General features: G+C 38.8%; 1 protein-coding gene across 6 annotated transcripts in view; it reads left to right on the forward strand.

Annotated features, from left to right (window-relative positions):
• MET (MET proto-oncogene, receptor tyrosine kinase) overlaps positions 1-22,323 on the forward strand; it is a 139,837-nt gene that overhangs the window by 68,840 nt on the left and 48,674 nt on the right. For all 6 annotated transcript variants that reach the window (XM_082775820.1, XM_082775819.1, XM_082775818.1 and 3 more), the window contains one exon: positions 11,547-11,738. In XM_082775820.1, the coding sequence (XP_082631946.1) occupies positions 11,547-11,738 (192 nt within the window). The remainder of the gene's footprint in view (positions 1-11,546; positions 11,739-22,323) is intronic.

The following is a 22,323-nucleotide window of genomic DNA, read 5'->3' on the forward strand; positions in this document are numbered from 1 at the left end:
AGACCACTGATGCAAGTGAAAGGCACTGACCACTGTGACATTTAGTCATATGACAGTGAAAACAGTACGGCAGTGAATATGGTATACCACTAACTTCAAAATTAAAAAGAATAAAAGTGCCTTCAGCAATGCTTGCAAGGGAGTGCAATGATATCTGATAATTTACAGTTGCAGTCTGATTGATGAGGGCCATTCCATATTACCAAAAAAGTCCCAGAAGAAAATTGTACATAATTTGGTTGGACTTTGGGGTAGTCCATCTTTTTAAGAGGCTGTCCCACAGTACTGTTTAGTCTAAGGCTGCTAAAAGCTGCTAAGGCTACAAAATAAACCAGAATAAATCATCCAAAACATTTCCTCAACCCTTTCTTCTCAGATTTTCAACATTTATACAAAAAACACTTCGACTAATTTTGATGTGGATGACAAAGTTCATTAGCTTTTAGCCTCTTTGTTTTAAAAAGCAACGAAGTTTATGTCTTTGTGCTATGGTGTGCCTGTCTTTCTTTTAGTTGCCCTCAACAATAAGAAGTTTTAAATATGCGAATCCGGGTGTGAATCTAGAGAAAGATCCGTTATATGTGGAAACTGATGAAGTGTAAGAAGCCTCTTTATAAACATGAGAGGGACTAACAGGGACCAAAGCAGGTATTGCTCACTCATGGAAAAACTCTCCATCAGAACAAAGTCAACTAACCACAAGATACATATCCAGACACAACTATGCTTCACTTATTCCAATGCTCATGGAAAGCATTTTAAAATCAAAATAAAACATTTCCAGTTGCGTTTAAGTGAAATACTTGCAAAGGCAAAGCCTGGACTCGTTGAGGTCAGGGTTAGGAAAAGTGAATGGGATGGTGCATCTGGCTGCTATCAGATGTACTTCTGTGGAGCTGTGACCAGTTAATGCTTCCTGAGGTTTTCCCTCAGTGAAGAGCTGGCTGTCACTTCAATGACAGAAAGGAGGTGATAGAAGTGGCTTCAAATTAAAAGAAAAATGTGGAGTCATGGTAAAGGAGTTTTATTGCCCAAGTCAGGACAAAGATAGCTGAGAGGTAGCTGCTGTGGAGGGTTTTGAATCACTGTTCAGGAATCTCTTCACCCACAATGAAGAGGAAACTGGATGTAGGTTTTTAGCAAATTATATTTGGTCACACTTAGTCACTTTCGGTCATGGTGCTAGAATGGAGGAGTACTTAGCTAAGGAGAGAGATATATACTGCTTACTTCATCTGGAAACATAGTCCAGTAGTCTGCACTTCTATCACAGATTAAATGGGATTCTCCGTGTGAGGAAGATGGGTTGAGTTTAGCCTTGACAATCTCATCTGTACATTTCAACTATCATTAGTTAGATCTTAATTTTACGGGCTTCATTCAGACTTTCTGTCTGTTATTACTAAACAGTTGTGAGACCATTTCTCCTCTGATACCTTCCGATAGCTTCAGTCCCTACTGACTTCCACAGAGAAGCACCTCTAAAAATGAAACCAAAAATCAGCTCTGTAAAGTTCCTTCAGCAGGTAAGTTCAGGTGAAAGGCTGACATACTCCATTTACTGCCCAGGAAAAGGGAAACCGCAGACAGGCTTTTGCTACTGCATTTCCCACAAGTGTCATAAAGCAAAACAAGCTGGTCGCCACTCCTTGTCAAATGGAAGGCACAAAGAGAGAGAAATCGTGTTGGAAGAACATGAAATGAAAACAGAAGATCACCAAAACAAAAGATAAAATGACAGGAAAATGAACACTTGCTGATGCTTCTTTATTACCATTACACGTCATGATAGATGAGTAAAATTGGGTTATGCTTATATTGTAATGGAAGAAAATAATTGCTGCCTTCTATCAGGAAACCACAAAGGCACTTATTGATCTGTCATCCTTAGGGTATGTCTAGGAATATTTAATAAAATAAACAGAGACAAATAACTCTTCTGAGGTCCCGAAACTCTAATATCCCACACCATTTGGCTTTAAAAATAAAAATCAAAAACTGGCAGGTTTAAAAATAACACCACATCTCTCTGATTAGGAAGGGCTGATGTGGCTTATTTGGATAATCTCACAGCATGGAGGAAATGTGTTTTTATATTTCAAGTAGAATTTGCCTGAATATTTTCCCTCAAAGTCAGGCACCAGGATCCCTCTGGTTGGTTGTCATTTATTCCTCTGGAAATGTTATATCAAATGGCATACAGCACTCTGCCTGGGCATGGACCCTGCTCCCATCCGTACAGATTTTGTGCAAGCTTCTCAGTGGGTTCTGACATCTCAGGCAGATAAATGAAGAGCAAGTTGGTGATGAACGATGTGCTCTAACATCCTTTAAAACAGGTTTAAATCTTAGTACTAAAGTGATGGGCTGCATCCACATTTCTGTTCTGCACTTGCTGCCTGTCTGCAGAAAGTCCAGGAAACACCCCAAGGGTGTCCATTGTGTCCTGTAGGACACAGGGTGCCAGGCACCACCCTGAGTCCCTCCGGCATTAGGTACACAGCCATCTACCTACTTAGCCTTGCAAGGCCTGCAAATATCACAGCCTGAAGGGTCACAGAAACAGTCTGAGCTCCTGCTAAGCAGTAATGAAAGAAGCAGTATGGGTGTGTGCATGGGTATGATATGAGCTATGGCTGTCGTTAAGGTTAGCTCAGGCTGGGCCAGATTCATCAGAGGCATAAACTGTAAAGGTGAAGGGCTGTTCTGTATCTGGGAATAACCAGGGACACCATCACAAGGAAGTTCCCAAGAAAAAATCATGACAAAGAAAAAGGCAGGTCAGGGACCTTCTCTGGAAAGTACCGCGCTGCCCTGAGCTGTAGGTATCTTTGCAGATTCTTCCAAGCCCCAGCAACAATGGGGTTTGAGAGCTGACCTGTTAGTCTGAGTGTTGCAAAAGCTACAGTTTTCCTTCCCCTGATCTCCTGTTAAGGACCTGTCTCTGTTTGCCTCCCACTGTTTCTGCTTGGTATTTTATCATCTTCTCGATGAAAGCTGGATTTCTCTGTGAAAAAGTAGTACCCGTTAACCTACCATTTTCTGCAAAGGGCACTGCTTTATCATCCAGAGTTACTAATAATGTTCCATTTCCAGAGTTTTTAATCAAATTCTTCCACTGAAGGCAGGGTTCCCTGGTTATTACTGTGGGAGAGTGACTGCTGTGTTTCTCTGGAATCGCACACAATCATTTCAAGCAGAAAGCGATTTTTATTTTTTCACATGGATGCTTGGATTCTCTGGTCATGTGTTTTTTATGTCTCAGAGTTTCTGAAGCCCCTTAATTTACTCTAAAGATTAGAATTGGACAGAGAATAATTTTCTCATCCCGTGTAACTTTGAAAAAATTTGAAACGCTTTGCAACCCCACAAGAAGAGGTCTCCAAAAAGTAGACTAGCAGGTGTGCAGCATTAAGGACACTCACTAAAGATGTAAAGTTCAGATCTAAGTCTGTTTTCCTGTGTGTGAAGCAAATTCTAGTTCTCCTTTGCCCCAGTCTAAGTTCTTTGTGACATCTGATGGATGTTCTGTAAAGGGACTGTGTCAGCCCTGCCTGAGAGAGCTGCTTGGGTTTCTGTGGATGCAAATCCATGTCCCAGAGAAAGAGAAGCTGATGCTGCAGTGCATCGCATGCAGATCTACTGACTCCCGGATTCATCCCACCTGGCTTTGGAAGCTAGCTGAGACATCTAAATTAGGAATGAATTTCCCTCAGCTTCTGCTGCCAAATGATGAAGGGGCATATCCAGAGGGCACCCATCTCAGATACTATGCTGTCGTAAGAGTCTAACAAGCTTCCAGCTTTCCATTTCTGTCTGTCTATGAACAACACTTTTTTATCCTGTCTGCAGTTAGGATGAAAATCCTGACAAAGCAGACATCTGCCTTTCAGCTCCCTCAGCACCAACCTTACCTCAGCATTTCTCTGCTCACAGTTTGATCTGACTCAGGACCCCACATCACCTTCACTATTGCTCACTAAAGCAACAGTGAGCAATTAGTATCCAGGAGACTGCTGTGTTACGCGGACTTTCTAGGTGGTATGTGGGTTTCTGAACTCAGACAGATTTTACATCAGAATGGAATTACTCCTGATTTCCATAGACACAAGTAAAACCAGAGTCAAATCCCATACTGAATAATAATAATAATAAAAAAATACAGCTAATGAAGAAAAAACATTGTGCAAATGGTTCAGAAAGCAAGTGCAGGTCACAAAGAAATACTACTTGCCCTGGATATGCAGTAGATGAATACAATGAACCATTAGAGGAAGAATGATCTTGGGGAAAGTGATAATGAGAGCTTCATTTTCTCAAGGAAGATGTGACTCTGCTTTAATGTTCTGACTGTGGGAATTAGGGCAAACCGCATGATTTTCTCCTACTTTCTGGACTCCTTTCTATCCCAGGAGTCTCTCGTACCACTGTTTTGGCTAGATGTGCAGTTGTTGTGCAATGTTATCTTGGAATAAAAGTCTCCATGCTCAAAATTATCTTAGGATCGCTGGTCTAGATGGAATTCACAGTTTATCCATTTCATCACAGCTTCCATGTAAATAAGGACTTCTGTGAAAAATGTACCTGATGCACTATATCAGTGTACAGCAAAACTGTTTATATTGACAGCTCTTATACCTTGTTTTATTTCTTCAAAATCTGTAATGATTCAACACCTCTCCTTTGATAATCTGTATGCTGAGTTAAATGTTAAATTAATATAAGGGAAATAAGCAAAATGCAAAGATTACTCAGGTCCATTTTATCTGCTGAATCAATAGGATTGACTTAGTGCTAATGCACTAACCAGATTATGAAAACTTATGCAGCACTGTTCAATGACAAAAGCAAATAACTCTTTGAATGATCTTGACAATAGAACATGTAATCATCTTAATTTGTATTAACTAATTACATTTAACATGGATGTCTTTTTACCTTATTACCTTAAGTGGAGCATCACTACAGTAACCGTCTCCCCCCCCCCCATTTGAGCACTGAAGTAGATCAAAGCAACAAGTATAGGAGATAGTGGAATGATACTATGTAAGATGCATCAATAGAGTTGTTAAAAACATATTTTTTTTTTTTTTCTGGGAGTCATAAACTTTTATATGATCTTTCCATTGACTTTAGTGAATTCTAGATCAAGTCCTGGAAGCTGAAAGTGTAGCTGAAAGATCTTTCAGTAATTCCCTTTAAATTTCTCCTTATTTTGCAACAAGTATTATTTTGAAGGGTTGGTTTCCTTTGTAACTTAGATTATCTGCAGGCAATGGCAACACATAGTAGTGGCCACTGTATAATTAAGGTTGATTGAAAGTTGTTTCCATTTTAAAGTATTGTTTCCAGTTGCTTTTTCTTCAAGTCTCTTACTTTGCAATTGAGATTTGAAGGTTTATTCTCAGAAAGGGAACATACCCCTCCTGTATTTTATAAAAATAAAAATAAAAAAATGAATTGCTTTCAAATACATGAGGAATAATGGGAAGAAGAAGAAGGAAGAGGGAAACAACTCTTTGTTTAAAATAAACAGAGGAAAAAACTCTTTTCCCATTTAAAGCAAAGCTTCAGTGCCCCAGCAGAAGTTCTTAGAAACAGGAGAACCCAGTCCCCTGCCTCAGATGTGTTCAGTTCTCAGTGAACACTGGACTGAGCTCACAGTACCTACAGTCTAGGTTTGTCTTTCAGACATCATGAAGAAATCAGAAACACAATAGGTCTGCTTTGTGGGAATTTTTTAGTGCAGAAATGTGTGTCCCTTTGGCAAAATTGGCCCACTCCATGCTTTATTGTTTTACCCCTCCTTAGTATTACAAAAAGTGCTTGGTAATGATGTCTGTTGATATTTTGCAAAAATCTGTTTTAAAAGTCGCATTGCATTTTCATGCATTTGGGTTTTCTCTTGTGATTTGACTTCTGAGTAATTTCTGAAATCCAGGTAGTTTTTTGATAGAATACAGCTTCAAAAAGGCAAGCTTACATCATATCAATACCTAATGCTGCCACTTCCACATGAACATTATCTGTCTTTCTGTGCTGTGAGAGCAGCAGGTGGGCTATGCACGGCATATCTCCAACATACTGTTCTAGTCTGGCTTCCCTACTGCAAATAATAGCTGATTTGTCCCCTTGGAATACCTCTTTCCAATGATATACTGAGCCCACCACCATAAATGTGTGCAATAGTTCAAAATGAAAGACCCAAGCTCTTCATTAGTAATATTGGATAAAGGAAATGAAGTGGGAGAATAAGAAGGTAATGTAATCTTGGTGCCAATAAAGAACACTGTTTTACATTTAGCCTGCTGTTGGACAGTACATACGGCTAGTACTGGCCATCCCTGTTTAGTTACGCATAGTTGCTTCTCTTGGAAATGCAGCAGCAAGTTTTGGGAACTCATTCTGCCATTGTGCTGATCCAACAGATGACAAGTCTGGCTGTGGAACTGCAGTTGATCTTGTTGGCAAAAGCCAACACACTGCATCCAAAGAACTTCTGTTTCTCATGCTCCTCCATTCTGGCTGGTTTCACTCCTGCCTGTTGTACAGCACTGGAGTTCGTTCACAAGAGATTCTTTTCTGCTCAATTACTTCCAAAAAATAAGTGTGTCCATAATTTTTCATTGTATGATCATTGATTGTGCCCATAACTATAAAGAATTCAGATAGTCTGTGACAGTTATGTATAGTGAGAAAAACAAATGTGACTGTGGCTTTTTAGAATTGCTAGTAGTAAAATTGGGTCCATTTCATTAATTTTCCTTCTTTCAAATTGCAGAGAAAATATTCTTCCATGGGACTGGAGTAGAAAGCTACTTATATTTATCTCCTCTTCTCCCTTGTGCTTTATTCATTCTGACCAGCTAAGGCATGAAACTACAGGGGACAGGAGAAAGGAGTTTGTCCCTTTGCCAAGGGAACCGACAGAAGAAGGCATGAGGTGAATAGAGTCCATAAATGGGCCAGAGGCCAGAAAGTTTGTCCTGGTTATTTTTCTCCTCACCTTGTCTTGGAGCTATAAGAATAAGGATTTTAGTAGTCTTCTCTAACTGAGCATAGAATGAAAGAGACTGGTATGTGACAGCTGGGAAGATTTATGAATTTTATGAAATCCAAGGAGTAATTCCTTTCAGAGATAACAACAATAGGCAGGAGATCTTTATAATGTACTTCACATTTTTAAACTTGGCACTGGAAAAGAGATGGTACAGGGTCTAACTCCAGTACGATGCTGATCAAGTCACTCATCCCTTTCAGGCAATATCCTGGCTTCACTGACATTACTGGAGCCAAAATTTCACCTCTCGTATTTCACTTGAGAAGACAGAGTGATCAAATGCATTGTTTACCTGAAGAGAAATAGTGCAAACTATCCAGGAAATTTGAACGCATTACAGAACAGCAAAACTTTATTGGCTAAAAATACTCAAGCAAATTGAGAGAGAAAAGTCTGATAAGGTCCTTCTGTCTTCCCCACAGTTACTCTTGCTGTTCAGAGTCTGTTATATAAGTTTTACATCATTATGTATTTGAATCCAGCAGGACACAGTCCTGAAAATTGCAGTTTATTTATCTTGACTCACTGACCTCCACAACAGGAGATAAGAAACTATTCAGGAGATTTCCTAAATGTCTTCCTACACTGTTTCCATTTTAAATCAGATTGGGAGCCAATTTGTTATGTAGAATCATCTATTCATTCCCACTACAGCAGTTATTCGTTGAAAATGGACTTTTGCTATTTGCAGATATCAGACTCCATCTCCTCCAGCTGCAGCACATTTCCACCATGTTATGCCATAGAAATGCTCAAAGGAGAAATGCTGTAGGCACTTCTGGGTGCCCATTTCTCTTGAGGGAGACTCCCAAGATCCATAGAAGAAAACAAAAGCTGATCATTAGGCATTTGATTCCTGACAGCTAACAAGTTAAAAGTCACATAAACTAACCAGTAGGAAATAAGACTCCTACATATTCCCGATGTACTTGAATTATCCTTCATAAGTGTAGCATTTTACAATTCACACTAGTAAATCTTGTTAATTTCAGCATACTTCTTCAATTTGTCAAATTAAATTTTAATTTTAATGATGTCTTCCAAATTGTTTGCAAGACAGCATGAGATGCTCTGCAGTGATTAAGTCATTAATTTCTAGTTTATTCAAGACATTAAGCATCAGATCAAGACATAATATCACTATCTAATTGAGCACTGCACTTAAATAAGAAGAGCGGTTTTGGCCAGCTGTAGCAAGACAGGTCTGGAGGAATGCTTACTGAACTGTTTCTCCAAACAGCAGTCACTGCAAATATCAGAAAATCTCAGAAAAAATCCCTGGTTAAACTTTTTTTTTTTTGGTCCCTGAGTCTATTCAGACCAGAGGACAGGAGACTAAATACTGACACTGACCTACCTGGGTATTTTTTTGAGATTTCCATTAGCAACTTTAAAACTTTAAGTTTTCCTCCCTGCTTTGCACTTTTAGTTTCAAATATGCAACTCTGTCCAAAATAATATTTTTAAGTCCACTGAACATGAGGTGTAAATCATCAGTTAACCACCAAGCAGCAACAGCTCTTGATAGCCCAGCTTGATGTCTAGGGACTTCTTTGGTATGTTTGTCCTCCATGGACGGAGTCCAGGGAAAATTCCAAAACACCAAAACTTCCCCTATGAACAAATAAGGTAGTGTGTTATCTCCTACCTTCTGGATACAGAAAAAAGGCAGGGCTTTCCCGCACCTCTTTGCATTCCAGTGGCACACCTACACCAGTTTCACAAAGCCCTCGCTGTGAATCACACCCAACTGGCACCTCTCATCACACAAGAGAGGCAATATAGCCCAACCCACGCACTTACCAGTGCTCTAATCGTCCATTTCAATATTTGTGTGATTTGTCACTGCAACTTGGCGTAATATCCAGAGTGCATCATCTGACATCAGTTATTTTTCCACATTGACAGCCAAGAGGATACTTATGTGTACACTGAGAGAAAGAGAGAGGGAGGCAGAGATTCAATCTTCAAAGAGTTAATTTAAAGCAGCTTCTTTGCTGAAGTTTTCTGTGCTATCAATCTTCCTTTAGTTTTCTAAGTAGCCTTTTAATCTCTGTATTTCTACTCAAAGATCAAAGCATTCGTATTTCTTGAACAGCTAACCTTATGTTATGGTTGATCCATGAAGCGCCAGGTTTTGTAAGAGAGCCATATGTGGAACACTCTGCAGGTCTTTGGGCAGATACCCAAAATTACGACATCTCTGAGGAAGGCTGAAATGACTTTGTGGCTGAAATGACTTCAGGAAAGCTAGGAAAGGTATTGGGGCAAACAGGAAAATGCAGCCATATTAAAAAAAAAAAAAAAAAAAAAAAAAAACTTGAACAGAGTTTCACAAGGAGCATCAGGATGCTCAAAACGTGTTAAGATAAGCACACAGGAGAAGGTACTTTTTTAGGTTTAGCACTGAAACATTCTCCCTAAAGTTGTTTGCTCATGGAAGGAAAGGAATTATAGCAAAGAGCAGAGGTCCCAAGCTGGGGGAGGGTAAACTCAGAAATCTGCCTTATTTCAAAAAGCATGAGAACTGTACATCTTTCTGCACTTGAACTATTCATACTCATTGTATGAGTAATCTTTGCACAGATGTTTCAGAAATATTTTTCAACTGGATAGGATATGAGTGCAAAAGAATAACGCTTTTCGCTTGTTTGTTGGCCAAAACAAAGAAAAATTAAATTTGTCTCCTGTTGATGACTTAACCCAGTCAAGTACTGGGTTAAAAATATGTAAAGTTTATTCAATGACTGTTTGGTGTGCCTAGTGCAAAGTTCCTAGGTCAGTTCCTACCATACGTTAACAGTTAATATCAAAACTAATAGAGCAAACACTTTAGCATGTAGGTAACCAAACCAGTAAGTCACTTCTGTGTCAGATCTAATATGGAAGCCCTCTTCCTGTATCGTTAGGCTATGATTAGGCATAAAGATTTCAATTGCACTTGTTTGGTAAAATCCTTATACAGGATTTTACATAAATGATACAACAAATTGACAGAACACCTGGAGAGAAAAGCTGTCACAACTGCTGGTAGCAACTTCCAAGGATCATAAGAAACCTCACCTGCCAGTGCTATTGCTGGGCACAGTTCAGAAACATAACAATTTGACAGCAAAGGATGGAGCTATTACGTTAAACAGTTTGCTAGTAGCATTTCCAATGCCTTGGGGTTTTTCCAGAATTCAACGGAGTTAAGCAAACAAGAAATCCTTGATTCATTATTTTCTTTCTAATAGTACTCTAAGTAGCAGAAGGAAAACCACCCAAATCAAGAAAATATGAAAATAAAATTTTACTTGTCCCTAACTGCATGATCCAGGCCTATCGACTTTAGTAGAAAGACTCTGACTGTCTTTAAAAGGCTTAATTCAAGCTTTTAAAAGGATTTTTTAAACATGTTTGTAACAACAACAAATCAATAAGAAAAAAAAATAGGGAAAACCTAGCTCTGTATTGATTTCAACAGAGGGGACTATCCTAAAATCCTTTATAATCCTCCTACATGTTTATTCATAAAGGATGCTACAGTGGGAACACAGTAGATGACTTCCAAATTTAAACTGGTTAGAGATCCTTTAGGGGGTTCCTGGTTATTATCTGTACAATTTCACCAAAACAGATGAAGTAGTATCAATAGTAATGGAATTTTCAGTTAATAGATTACAATTGAATTATCAGAACTGAAGGTTATATTCTTCTCTAGAGATATCTTAAAGTGAATTGTTCAAGAATTTTTCCAATGAAAATTAAAAACCTGTATTCTCGATTACCAAACTGAAAGAGAAAATCCTGCAAAAGCAGCAACTACTACAGTGCGCTTGAGACATAGTGATTGGACGAAATAGCACAAAGGCAATAAATGATCAATATAACAGCCTAAGTAATTATAAAAAGCTGGCTTCACTATATACAATCAGAAACATATTTTTCCTGCTTTATTTCCTCCTCTTTCTCCACCTCTTTCTCCACCTTTTTCTGCATATCACTGAAAAAAAAAATGTAGGGAAAGAAAAGAGAACAGAAAAAGAAAAATGCTGGAAAATCTTATTTTAATAAAAAAAAAAAAAAAGTGAAAATGCAAAGTTTTTAGAGAATCGTTTTCTAGGAATCACTGTTCTAGAAGCAGGTGAGTCATTGATCAAGCTTTGCAATCAAAGAATTCTGAGACCCTTGGAGACGGAGCATTATGAAATTCACCTAGAGAAAGAAAACCTTGATATATATGCTTACACATATATCATCCGGTTAAATAAAGACCTTACAGTCTTTTTCCTTACAAAGGGAATAAAAAAGTTGAAAGAAGCATTCCCATAATGTTAAGAAGTCATTGCCTTCCTCAAAGAACATCATAACTGATGAAGCAATTAAGTTTGAAACATTTTAAAATACTTTTGGTCAAATGCATTTGTGCTAAATGACTTCACTCTGACAAAGATCTATTCCTACTCATAAAGACAGTACTCATCTGTACTTCATTTTCTAACAGGCTTTTTCAAGAAATGCTTCATACTGCAGAGCACAAGATGATGAATATCGCTTAGAAGTTACAACTCCTTTGCAGAGGGTTGACTTGTTCATGGGCCAGTTCAACAACATCCTGTTAACTTCAATATCTGTCTTCACCAAAGGGAACCTTACCGTTGCTAATCTGGGAACTTTGGAGGGACGCTTCATGCAGGTAAATATCACCTTCACAGTAAAAAACACTGGAGTTAAACAGAATAGTGAAAAACAAGGAGCGGTATTATCAAGTTTAACGGGGTGTTAGAAAATTCAAATTGCTGAGTAAAATAGAGCCTCTGGAACATAGACAAAGCATCTAATAGAGCATTCAGCATTTTAAATGTTTCACATGGGCTTTGTGGTTTGGAGCAATGGTTTTGGAGCAAAATCCGCCATATCTCCACTTTGGCTGGTTCAGTCCAGAGATCTTTTTTGGTCTGCACAAACTACATTTCTTTGAAAGGAATATAAACTGAATTTTTTGTCCTAGATACATATCAAGCATTCTCCAACCCCAGCTGGGGGCAAAAAGCTCTAAAGCAATGACTGATTCTCTGAACAGTTTCAGATGCATGCTTCATATGGTCAATTGATCTAGAAGATCAGATTATATCTAGTTTAAAGTAAAATGCCCAGACAGTTTACAGTGTACAAGAAAGAGCATTAGTTGTTTCTATATACTGATCCACTTCTATGGCAGCAAACTACTTGCTTCATACCCATGTGAGTTTACGACTCACAGCTGAATAATTGAGATTAACTGCTCTGTCACCTAGTTGCAAGTCTCGCTGAGTACATCTCAGTTTTTAGGACTCATTGTCTTCTCACTATTCTTTTGGACAGCAATTTTTCCTGTCTTAAACCAGGTTTTCCATAGTGAGTGGTAAATCACCCTCCTGAGAAGTCTGTCTCCCTCCACTGAGTACATAACTAATCTAGGCAGGTAGATTAGCCTGCATACCTTCTTTGTAGGTGAATAACAAAATAAATCTAACCCATACAGCCAGTCTTTTAAAAATTTGGCAGTCAAACATGAGAAGACAAAATACTTTGAAAACAATGAGGGCTTCCTCTACTTACGCACCTTCTTTCAATCACTGTCAACCCACAATGACCACTTTGGAGAGCTTGTCTTCTCCAGCCACCACAGGGTCCAGCCTGGGTGTGTATCTCAGCCTGGATCCCACCTGCACCCAGGGATCTATGTTCTTTTTACTCTGCCAGTATTATCCGTCCTCTAGTGGACTTCCAAATGTATTGGCAGTCTTTGACGCTTTAGAGAGTCTTTGCTCTGTAGGCCGCAGTCATCAAATTTAGCAGTTGTCCCTCAACCGTCATTAACTGACTCCTGATAAGAAGGCCATCATGTGCTGCTGTGCCCTTCCAACTTTCCCACATCTGGTAATCTTCCACTAGAAACCACTTGGGCACGTACACCTTTTCATAAATTCTTGATGTAGCATGAGTCATCAGAGAAGACTAAATAATATGCCTTCTCTTTTTTCTCTCTTCCTCTCATTCTCAGTCCCTACCACATCCAGTGGGGTTACATACTGTCCCCAGTATTTGCTAATCCCCAATTGGCACCCTTTTTGGACAAAGGGTATCCAACATCCCCACTACTGCCTTCTGCACAGACTGGGTGCAGAACCTGCCCTGGGTTGCACAACCCATAGTGCTCCTGAAAAGAGGGGGGTGAAAGTAATTTACCATATAGGACAGGTGGAAAACAGGAGAAAATCAGAGAAAATTACATTTCTCCTTTCCCCCTAAAAGACAGGAATTTAACAAAATGTTCAGTGACAACCCTGCCAGTTTTACCTGAACTTGCTTTGACGACCTCGTTATCTTTAAGCTGCAGCTAGTCTTCAGCACAGGAAAGGCAAATGCTAAGAGCTACACGCTGAGCACAGGAGCAACCTACGCTCTGTTATTAAACATAGATACTGGTTCACACAGTGAACATGAGCAATTTGTTTAACCTTTCTGAAGCCATTTCCTTATCTAAAATATACAGTTAATAACAGCCACTGTCTTATTCACTGCACTTGTTTTGGGCTGCCATAAAGCTTTTAGGGAGCTGTGGTGGAAAGCACAAGGCAGCATTATTTTTATTTGTAATGTTCCTTAAATTATTCATTCAAGTCCTGCACCATACATCTCATTCAGACATTTACCCACTCATGGAACAATTAAAATATTTCCAGGACACATTTCCCATTCCAGGTTCAGTTACAGATCAAAAGAAAGGCTATTGTGTACACTGCATATTGCCATTAGCAGAAATATTCTCATCATTGAATTAGATTGGCTAGAGTTACAGAGGGAAGTTAGCATTGGGCTCATACTGTAGTAAGTAGGAGCTCTTTCTTTGAGGATTTGGTGCAACCAGCAGGAGAATAAGCATACCAACTAGCTTTAATGACACTACCTCCAGATAAAATGTTTAGTATTTTTTTTGCCTTTAAATGGTTTTGGAAGGAATACTATGTCTCTAGAATACAGAAGACATCACTTTTTCCAGAATTCAATGTACACTTACATTAAGTCTTTTTTTTTTTTTTTTTTTTTTCTTTTTTTACACTAATAGTTATCTAGGAAGTGCTTTCAAACATGTTCATTAGCAAATGTCCAACTAAAGCAGATTTGCAGTGTTTCTATGGAAATATAGCTATTAACTGCAATGAGATGGAGATCATTAAAAATTGAGCTATTAAACTAACATTACTGAAGTAAAATGGATTAAAAAAGAATCAGGATAATCTAACAATGATTTAATTTATCAAAACAATATCCCTAATCACTTCCCCATATTTTATAGCAAAGAAATGTAACTATTTTCTTTTTTTTGTTTCATTCACAAATATACTGGAACATATTGCAAAAAATCCTCCTCTTTTTCCTTATTGTACACCTACCTGTTGCACAGTTTGTCATTTGCACTAATATTTTCACTCTTTGTACATGCAAATATTGAATTTTCCTGTGCAACCTATTTGTAACTCATAGCTATTCAGAGCTGACTATATCTGTTCAGAGAGAGATTTGCTTTCAGAGAAAATGACTTGCAGAATTTCTAGAAAATTCTATGTATCAACAAACCTGTTTTACATCTGGTTTCATTGTATTAATATATTTATAATATATTTTCATCAAAACTATTTAAAAGAAAAAGAAAAAATACATACTCATATATAGACTTGTAGTGAACACAGTGCACCTGGTACTTAGATCCTTTTTGAAGTATCAAATCTTAAGTCTGTGTTTAGACAATTTAGTTTGTGACATAAACTTCTCTGGCAACACAATGCCCAAATCTGACACATATTGGTGATAATTAAGGGTGAAATTAATGGTTTTTTAATCAAAATTTTGTTATATTAAATTAGGGTTCATTTTAATTATTACAAACATTTTGTGGGGAAAAAATAGATGTTTAAAACACAGTATCATATCATGTAAATTCAACTGAAGCTCCAAGCCTGTGCTGTGGCAGCCAGTAGGTGTCGAATCAAGCTCCTGATGTTCAAACCAAAAAAAATTTATTTGAAAATGTATCTCACATTCTCCTGTTATACCTGCTTACACGTGATCAGCAGCCAACCATTTGATTCTTCTTCTCTTCTTTCTTTCATGTTTCTTGCTCTCTTTCCAGATCCTTTTGCACTTTCTTCTGCCCATCACTGTCTTCCTTCCTACCGATGCCTCATCTCTGTTTCCAGCCATATTTTTCTGTTTACCACACAATTACAGCACAGCATTTCTGCAAAAGTCAAGAGAAGGTTTAATATGTAGTTTCTGAGAACACGATTTTTCCTTCTGTAAATGATGGCTAGCTGAGTCTAGGTTTTTGATGTATTTAGAGCCAGATCACACTGAATAGCTCCTGTCTTTACAAGTGATTCCACTGAAGCTGATGGCTGTGCTAATGACCCAACTGTTATCAGAGTACAGCCTGTATTTTGCTCCTTTAAAAAAAGCATCAGAGGAGCCAATAATATTTGGAATGCAGAAGCAGGTATGCCTTACCCAACCAGTGAATAGTCACCTGTTGTTTTCTACTTGTCCTCTTAGTTAGATTAAATAGAATTTTTCACTTTCACAGCTCTGAAAAGCACTGATACACAAATACAGGAATGGAAATACTGCCTCCTTTGCTAAATGTTTATTTTTTTTCAGCCAAAATCTAAAACTAAACTCAAATCAATCTAGATTGTCCAAGCACAGAAGATTCATGAGCTCTTTTAAGGAGGATAATTGGGGCCGGGAGGTGAATTCCAGAGTTCTCCTGGAGAATAATTGCAGCCCATTGACATACTGAGCATGTTTTGGCTGCATCAGAAATGTTAAATTTGTATTTGGCCATGAATAGATTGGAGTTTGTAGTTTACTAAATATTGTGGAGTTTCTGTTACAAAACAGAGCAGTAATAATTTTTCTAAGACAGCTGACATGCATGAGACAGAAAAGAAAAATGGTTTTACTTCCTTCCTAAGCTGGAGCCTGACAACAAGCCTTTTTCCCCCCTTCTTTTTTTTTTTTTTTTTTTCTGTTGAGAAGTTGCAGCTGTTTCGGCCTTTCTTATTGTGCTTGTTTTCAGAGTGTGACTGGGAACATGGGCTGAAAGTACAGCTGTTGGGTGCAAAGTGAATCAGGTATTTCACAGTGGTTATTTGATTAGAAAACAGCACACAGTCACACTGCCGTAGCTGTGGAATCAGATTTACAGCTGGTGTAAACCAGTCTTACTCCCCTCAAGTCAAAGAAACTACACTAAGGATACAACTCATAACTGGAAAAGACACGTTCATTACCGGCCAGTATTTTGGGGATATTTGAGTTTGTCACAAAATAAAAATAAAAAATAAAAAAAAGTCCATGCTGTATTGAGATTAAATATCTTCTATTTTGCTCAGTTCCAAGGTGAAGCTTTTCTTTCTTTGCCTGAAATTACCTCATAGAGTGAGTTTTAAGTGACGAAGAGAAAAGTTCTTCAGGAAGGGGAAGTCTTTCTGATAGCTCTGGGCAGAGTGGGATACAGGAAAGTTTTATAAGATTTATTCCAAAAAGCTCACACTTGGTTTGGCCTTAACAATGGACAAGAGACCAATGCCTTTGATGTCTGCAGAGGCTGGCTTTCAGCATAACACTGTGTTTGGAAGCAGAGCCTTGCACATGTTCCCTACGCCTAAAGCTGGCCTCCCTGCTCGTTGGTTACCTGCTTCAGGAAGAGAGGGATGAGAAACTTTTCCCTGTAAGCTTTACACATACTACAGGTAACCACTCTTGTGGGGCAGCACCAGGCTATAAGCATGGTAAGGACCCCCTGCAGATGTCCTCTCATCTTTTTGGAGTAGTAGGATGTCCATCCTGTTTCTCCTGGAGGTAAGGAGAGGGTCTTCCCGTGCGTATACATACACCCTGAGATGCAGTCAGCCACACGCTGGCTGCAGTCCTGTCTGATCTGGCTGGATAAGAGCCAGCTCTAGCTGAGAAGCCAAGCATTAGCAAAACATGGTCACGCAATGTCATGTCTGAGCAGCTTCTGGACTGAATATGGCTTGGGGCACGAGAACCAAAGCATGATAGCATATATAGTCCTCGTTGGCATAGAGTGCATCGTGCACAACAAGCCACTCACCCTCCTCAGGGCCTCCCTGCACACCCTGGCACAGAACAATAACGAACAGCAAGCTTTGTTCTAGGGACACATTGCACCCCAGCAATTTTAACCAGATTTTTCAGCTAAGAAAGGAAGTACAGGGTTAGAATGAAGGTTTCAGGATGGATAGTAAAAGCACATACTGATCCTTCTCCCAGTACCCTCCTGTGTCTGGTACTTTGTGGCCCAGAGATTTCCTGAGCCAGAAAATGCACCTGTGTCTAGTGTTTAGTAGCCCTTAATAGCCCTTTAATAGTCCATAAAGGAATTCCTTTCCATTATGTTTTTTTTTGCCCTCCACACTATGCTGTGACAATTACACCCAGAAATTAATCATGCTTTGAGTGATGAAGAGATTCCTTCACCTGCTGCCTCATCTTTTCATTTGGTGCACCCCATTCTGTATGATGAGGAACAGGGACTCAGCTCTCACAGATCAATTGTTTGGGAGATTTTCACATGCAGAACAGAAATCTGTTAGCTTTCCTATCCAAGTACAGAATATTTGACAGTCACAGTCATTTCCCGGGAATACTTATGATTAAAAACAATCAACAACAACACCAAACTATAACACTCACATCTCGTTTCCCTGAAAAGAGAAAAATTAGCATGTGTCATAGCTGCTTTCATAGATTACATGCCAGGCAACACAATGCATGTTACAGAAATGAGTATAGACAAAAATAATCACATCTGCTTTTTATTTATAACTGCACTCAGAGAGAGCTTGGAAAATCATGTCCCAGAATGCAAAAAGAAGAGAGCTAGGCATTCAGCATTGCTCTCCTCTTGCAAACAGCAAAATAGCAAGGCCTCGCTGCTTTGGGAATCAAGGCTCAAAGCCATGGTGCCCATTGGCAAAATGAGTTGACACAGAGCAAGGAAGTACAGAGCTTTGCTTTTTCTTTTTTTTTCTTTTTTTTTTTTTTTTTCAGCATAGTCATTCAGCTCCAGTTTGTATCACAGCACAGTGAAAGCTATTTCCACCTATGGACTGATCAAACTTCTTTTGTCATAGTTCCTTTCCCACTGGATAAATAAGATTGTAACAAAACCCACTCATGCAAGTGGAAAGCCATGTTGGGAGCAAGTGTGAGGAGGTCACAAAATACATGAGCACAGACCTTAAACCTGGCAGTGTTGGGAGGAGGAAATCATGGCGGGATATAAGCAGTCATTGCAAAAGCTGTCCTACCCAGTGCCCACTCCTGTCCTGCTGCTGTGGGCACTTGGCTTCCCAATACTGTGTGATGTGTTTAAATGCAAAACGTGCACACATGCATATGTAGGAATGTGAATTGTTGCAATCCTTCCCACTTCACATTTTTTTCAACTAGCAGAAATCTGTGGGAAAAACTATGTAAATGATGTTTTCATACATATACTCAACTTTTAACAGTTTTATCATAGCAGCTCTTTCTGTGGTAAAGAAAGTATCCTGATGCTCCCCCCAAAACTATGAAATAGTGCATAATGCAAAATCCGTAGAGCCAAATTAAAATTAACACCTGCTGCTAAATAACTGTTTTGAGAGCACACATGTTTTAATATTCAGTTCAAGTAGAGAAGCTTACACCCTTCAGAGCATTATACTCTGCATGGATTAGAGTGATATACAGCATCTAGAGAGCTACATATGTGCCCTCCCTAAGATTTTGCTGCATATCCCGAGGCATTTAAGGCGTTACACAATAAAGTTAACCCTGAGCCTATCTCTGCTGGGTAATGGCCTCCACCTGCCAGACATCTAGGGAAAAAATAACAATGTGATACTTAGATGGGATTGCTTTAAGAAGGCCTCTCATTTTTGCAGAAGATATTTCACCATACACTCAGTAACATATGTAATTCAATCCTGCTGACTAGCAGAACTGAGCATCAGAACGTTTTTTAAAAGAAGCTGTTGTATGCACTTTTTCAACTCAAGTTATTACAGTCTTCATTTGCCATATTATCCTTAAATTAACCTAGATTTGAGGCTTCTCACTTACCATTAATACTAACCGATGGTAAAGTAAGTGTGTATAAATGAATTACTTTGATCTTTATCAACGTAAGTGATCACTGGCTTCCAGTACTAAAGATATATTAAATAATATATTAATTAATTAATTGTTGGCCCTTTATCAAAGTACTTTGAGCCACAGTGAAAGATTGCATACCTTTTTGTGTTTCTCTTAAACAGAGGGAAATAAATATTGTGTTTGATTTAAGAAGGATGTCTGGGGCTGTAGCTATGATTAGGAATGTGCTTCTTGGGAGGGTTATTTGAAAGAGCATGAGAACAGCTGCCTGGGTTCATCAAACCAAAGGTCCATCTAGCTCAGTCTTCTGTCTCCAGCCTCCTGACAAGTGGATGCCTAGGGAGCAGGGCAACATAGGCAATACCTTCTAGTTCAATACTTTCTAGTTCTTCAGTTCTTGGGATTTCCTGAGCAACTGTGTTTTGTTTTTTCAGTTCTTTCCATGTACATTGCATTTACATCCTCTGGCAAGGAGTCACACATGTTCATCGCATAGAGACAGGAAGTCTTGCTCTTTTGTTTGTTTTAAACCTGCCTATTACTTTTGCTTTTTGATGGTATTTAGTACTTTTATTGGAAGACAGTAAATGGTCAACCACTAGCCACTCTCTCCATGTCACTTATGGTCCTGTATGCCTTTTCCATATCCCACCCACAAAGTCAGTGCTTCCACTCTAGCCCAGTCATTGCTTGTTTCAGCCTTTTGATTGCCTTTGTTACCCTTCCCTGAACCTTTTTCCTATTTTAACATATTATTTTTGTCATGAGGCAACCAGAACTGCACAGAGAATTCAAGGACTGGACAAGCTGTGAGTTCTTATGGCATAAGGATCTTTTCTGATTTGTTGTCTAATCCTTTTCTATAATTCCTAACTTTGTTTTTGCACTGCTGCTGAACAATGAGGTGATATTTTCCTGGAACTATCTATCATGTTATCACTTTACATTTATCTTCTTTGTCATATTTCACCTGCCATTTTATTGCCTTGACACACTGTCTTGTAAAGTCCTCTTGCCATCCTTCATCGTCTCTCCTCATCCTTATCACCTTGAATACTTTCAGATCTTCAGCAAACTTTGTCACTGGACTGCTCGCCCACTTTTCAAACTCATTTATGGATACATTAAACAGTATGGATCCCAGCACAGGCCCTTGCAGAACACCACTGGTGTTCTGACTTATTATTGCAAGAGCTGCCCATTTACAGCCAGCATCTGTTTGTTCTCTTTCAGTCAATTATTTGTCTGCACAAGCCCTACCTCTCTCCTAACTGCTTGAGTGCAGGCACACAGATATACTTTAATTTCTTGTGTGTCCTGGAGAAATATTTGATAATCTCATTAAGATCACACACAGAATCACACAGAATTTCTAGGTTGGAAGAGACCTCAAGATCATCGAGTCCAACCTCTGACCTAAGATGTTTAAAAACAAAGCAAAACAAAAAGAAACACCAGTACTTGGATAATCATAATAATGTTTCTAGTCTTTGTATAGATAAATCCTTCTGTAGCACTGAAATATTTCCATTGCAGAAGTAGCACATGTATGGTAGTGTGGGCAAAATACAGCAATGCCAAAAGGTACACACATACCAGCGCAGTCCCAAGCAATAAAAATCAGAGGTATCTGAGAACAACACTGGAGTCCTAAGTAGCCTCATCTTCATGCTGTAGCAACTGTCTTAAAATTGCCTTTCTCTTCAGGATTATGTTGGATAAGGGTAAGATAGAATTTCAAGGACTAGGCTGATGCGTGAAGAAATGGCACAGTTATAGGGACCAGAAAGAGCATTTTTTGCATCTTGAGTCTGTTACTGCAACTCTGTAGGCTGGTGGATTAGTTCTAGGAAAACTGCAAACTTTTATTCCATAGTTCCAAATGAGTTAGGAAGTGTAATTTGAGCTCCCTGTATGTCATGAGGCCAAAGTCTGTCCACCTGGGCTTTGAGCAGGTGATTTGACTATCAGCCCCAGTACAATAAAGGTCGCTTGGTTTTTAATGTACCACGTAATTTTCCAAGACTATTGAGAGATGGGATCCAAATTTTCATGTATCATCTGAGGTTGCAACACAGATGTGTTTAAGGGGTTAACACTGTGGCTCAATCAGAAAGAATGCTTGGCAATAAGAGGAAGCCTGGATTAATGATAGAAAAGAATTCTTAGCATTTTATAGCAGTGGGTATCCGAGATGAGACATGGCTAATGATCAACTAAAAAGGTATTTGCAGCTGTGGTGCTACCTCTCCCCATAATGCCAACATTAATCAAGCTTTTCCATGCAGCTTTGCAGTCCATTCTATTTTTCATTGTCCTGAATAAAAAAACAGAGCTCATGCCCTAATACACTGAGTCAGACACCATACTTCTGTGTCACTGAAAATGATCAGACCTTATCGATTTATAAAAGCTGTACTTTCTGTACTGTGAAACAAACTTATAACAAATTCTTTAACAAAGCCAGTTTCATTTTAAGGAGAAAAAAGCCTCTTGTAACCCCAAACTGTAAATATCTTTGAGATGTGAAACAGTTATCACCATGAATTTACTGCTCATATATTTTATTTAAGTCTTGAATTACAACAAAACATCAGCTGTAATTACAGCATCTCTAAGTCGAGTCTTGGAGTCAGCCCTCTTGCTGAAAGACCTTGGCAATGCAAAATGCCAGTGAAATCATGTAAGTCAATGTCCTGGCTGTTCTGGTGCTGCCTTAGGAGTCAGGAGAAAAGCTTCATTATAGGAAAAAATGAAACTTTTGACATACAAGTTATTTCCAAAATGGCTTCAATCTTTTTAAATAATGAACTCCATTGAATCTCAACTTCTCAACAAACACTGATTATCTAAATTCCTTAAGTAAACTACACGTGATGCAGCTTTTGAAACATGAACATGATCTTCCCTTATGTAAACAATCCTCTGCCTTTGTTGCCTGATGCTATCGCACTGGGTGCACATCCTTCTGGATTGCAGGCCCAAGCCTATAAAATCTTGCTATCAAATATCCACCCCAATCTGCAGATGCTTTATGCCTGTGCTTAACAACCATGACTCATCCCATTAAA

The sequence above is a fragment of the Aythya marila genome (genome assembly GCF_965140915.1).
Source record: "Aythya marila genome assembly, chromosome: 1".
NCBI lineage: Eukaryota > Metazoa > Chordata > Aves > Anseriformes > Anatidae > Aythya > Aythya marila.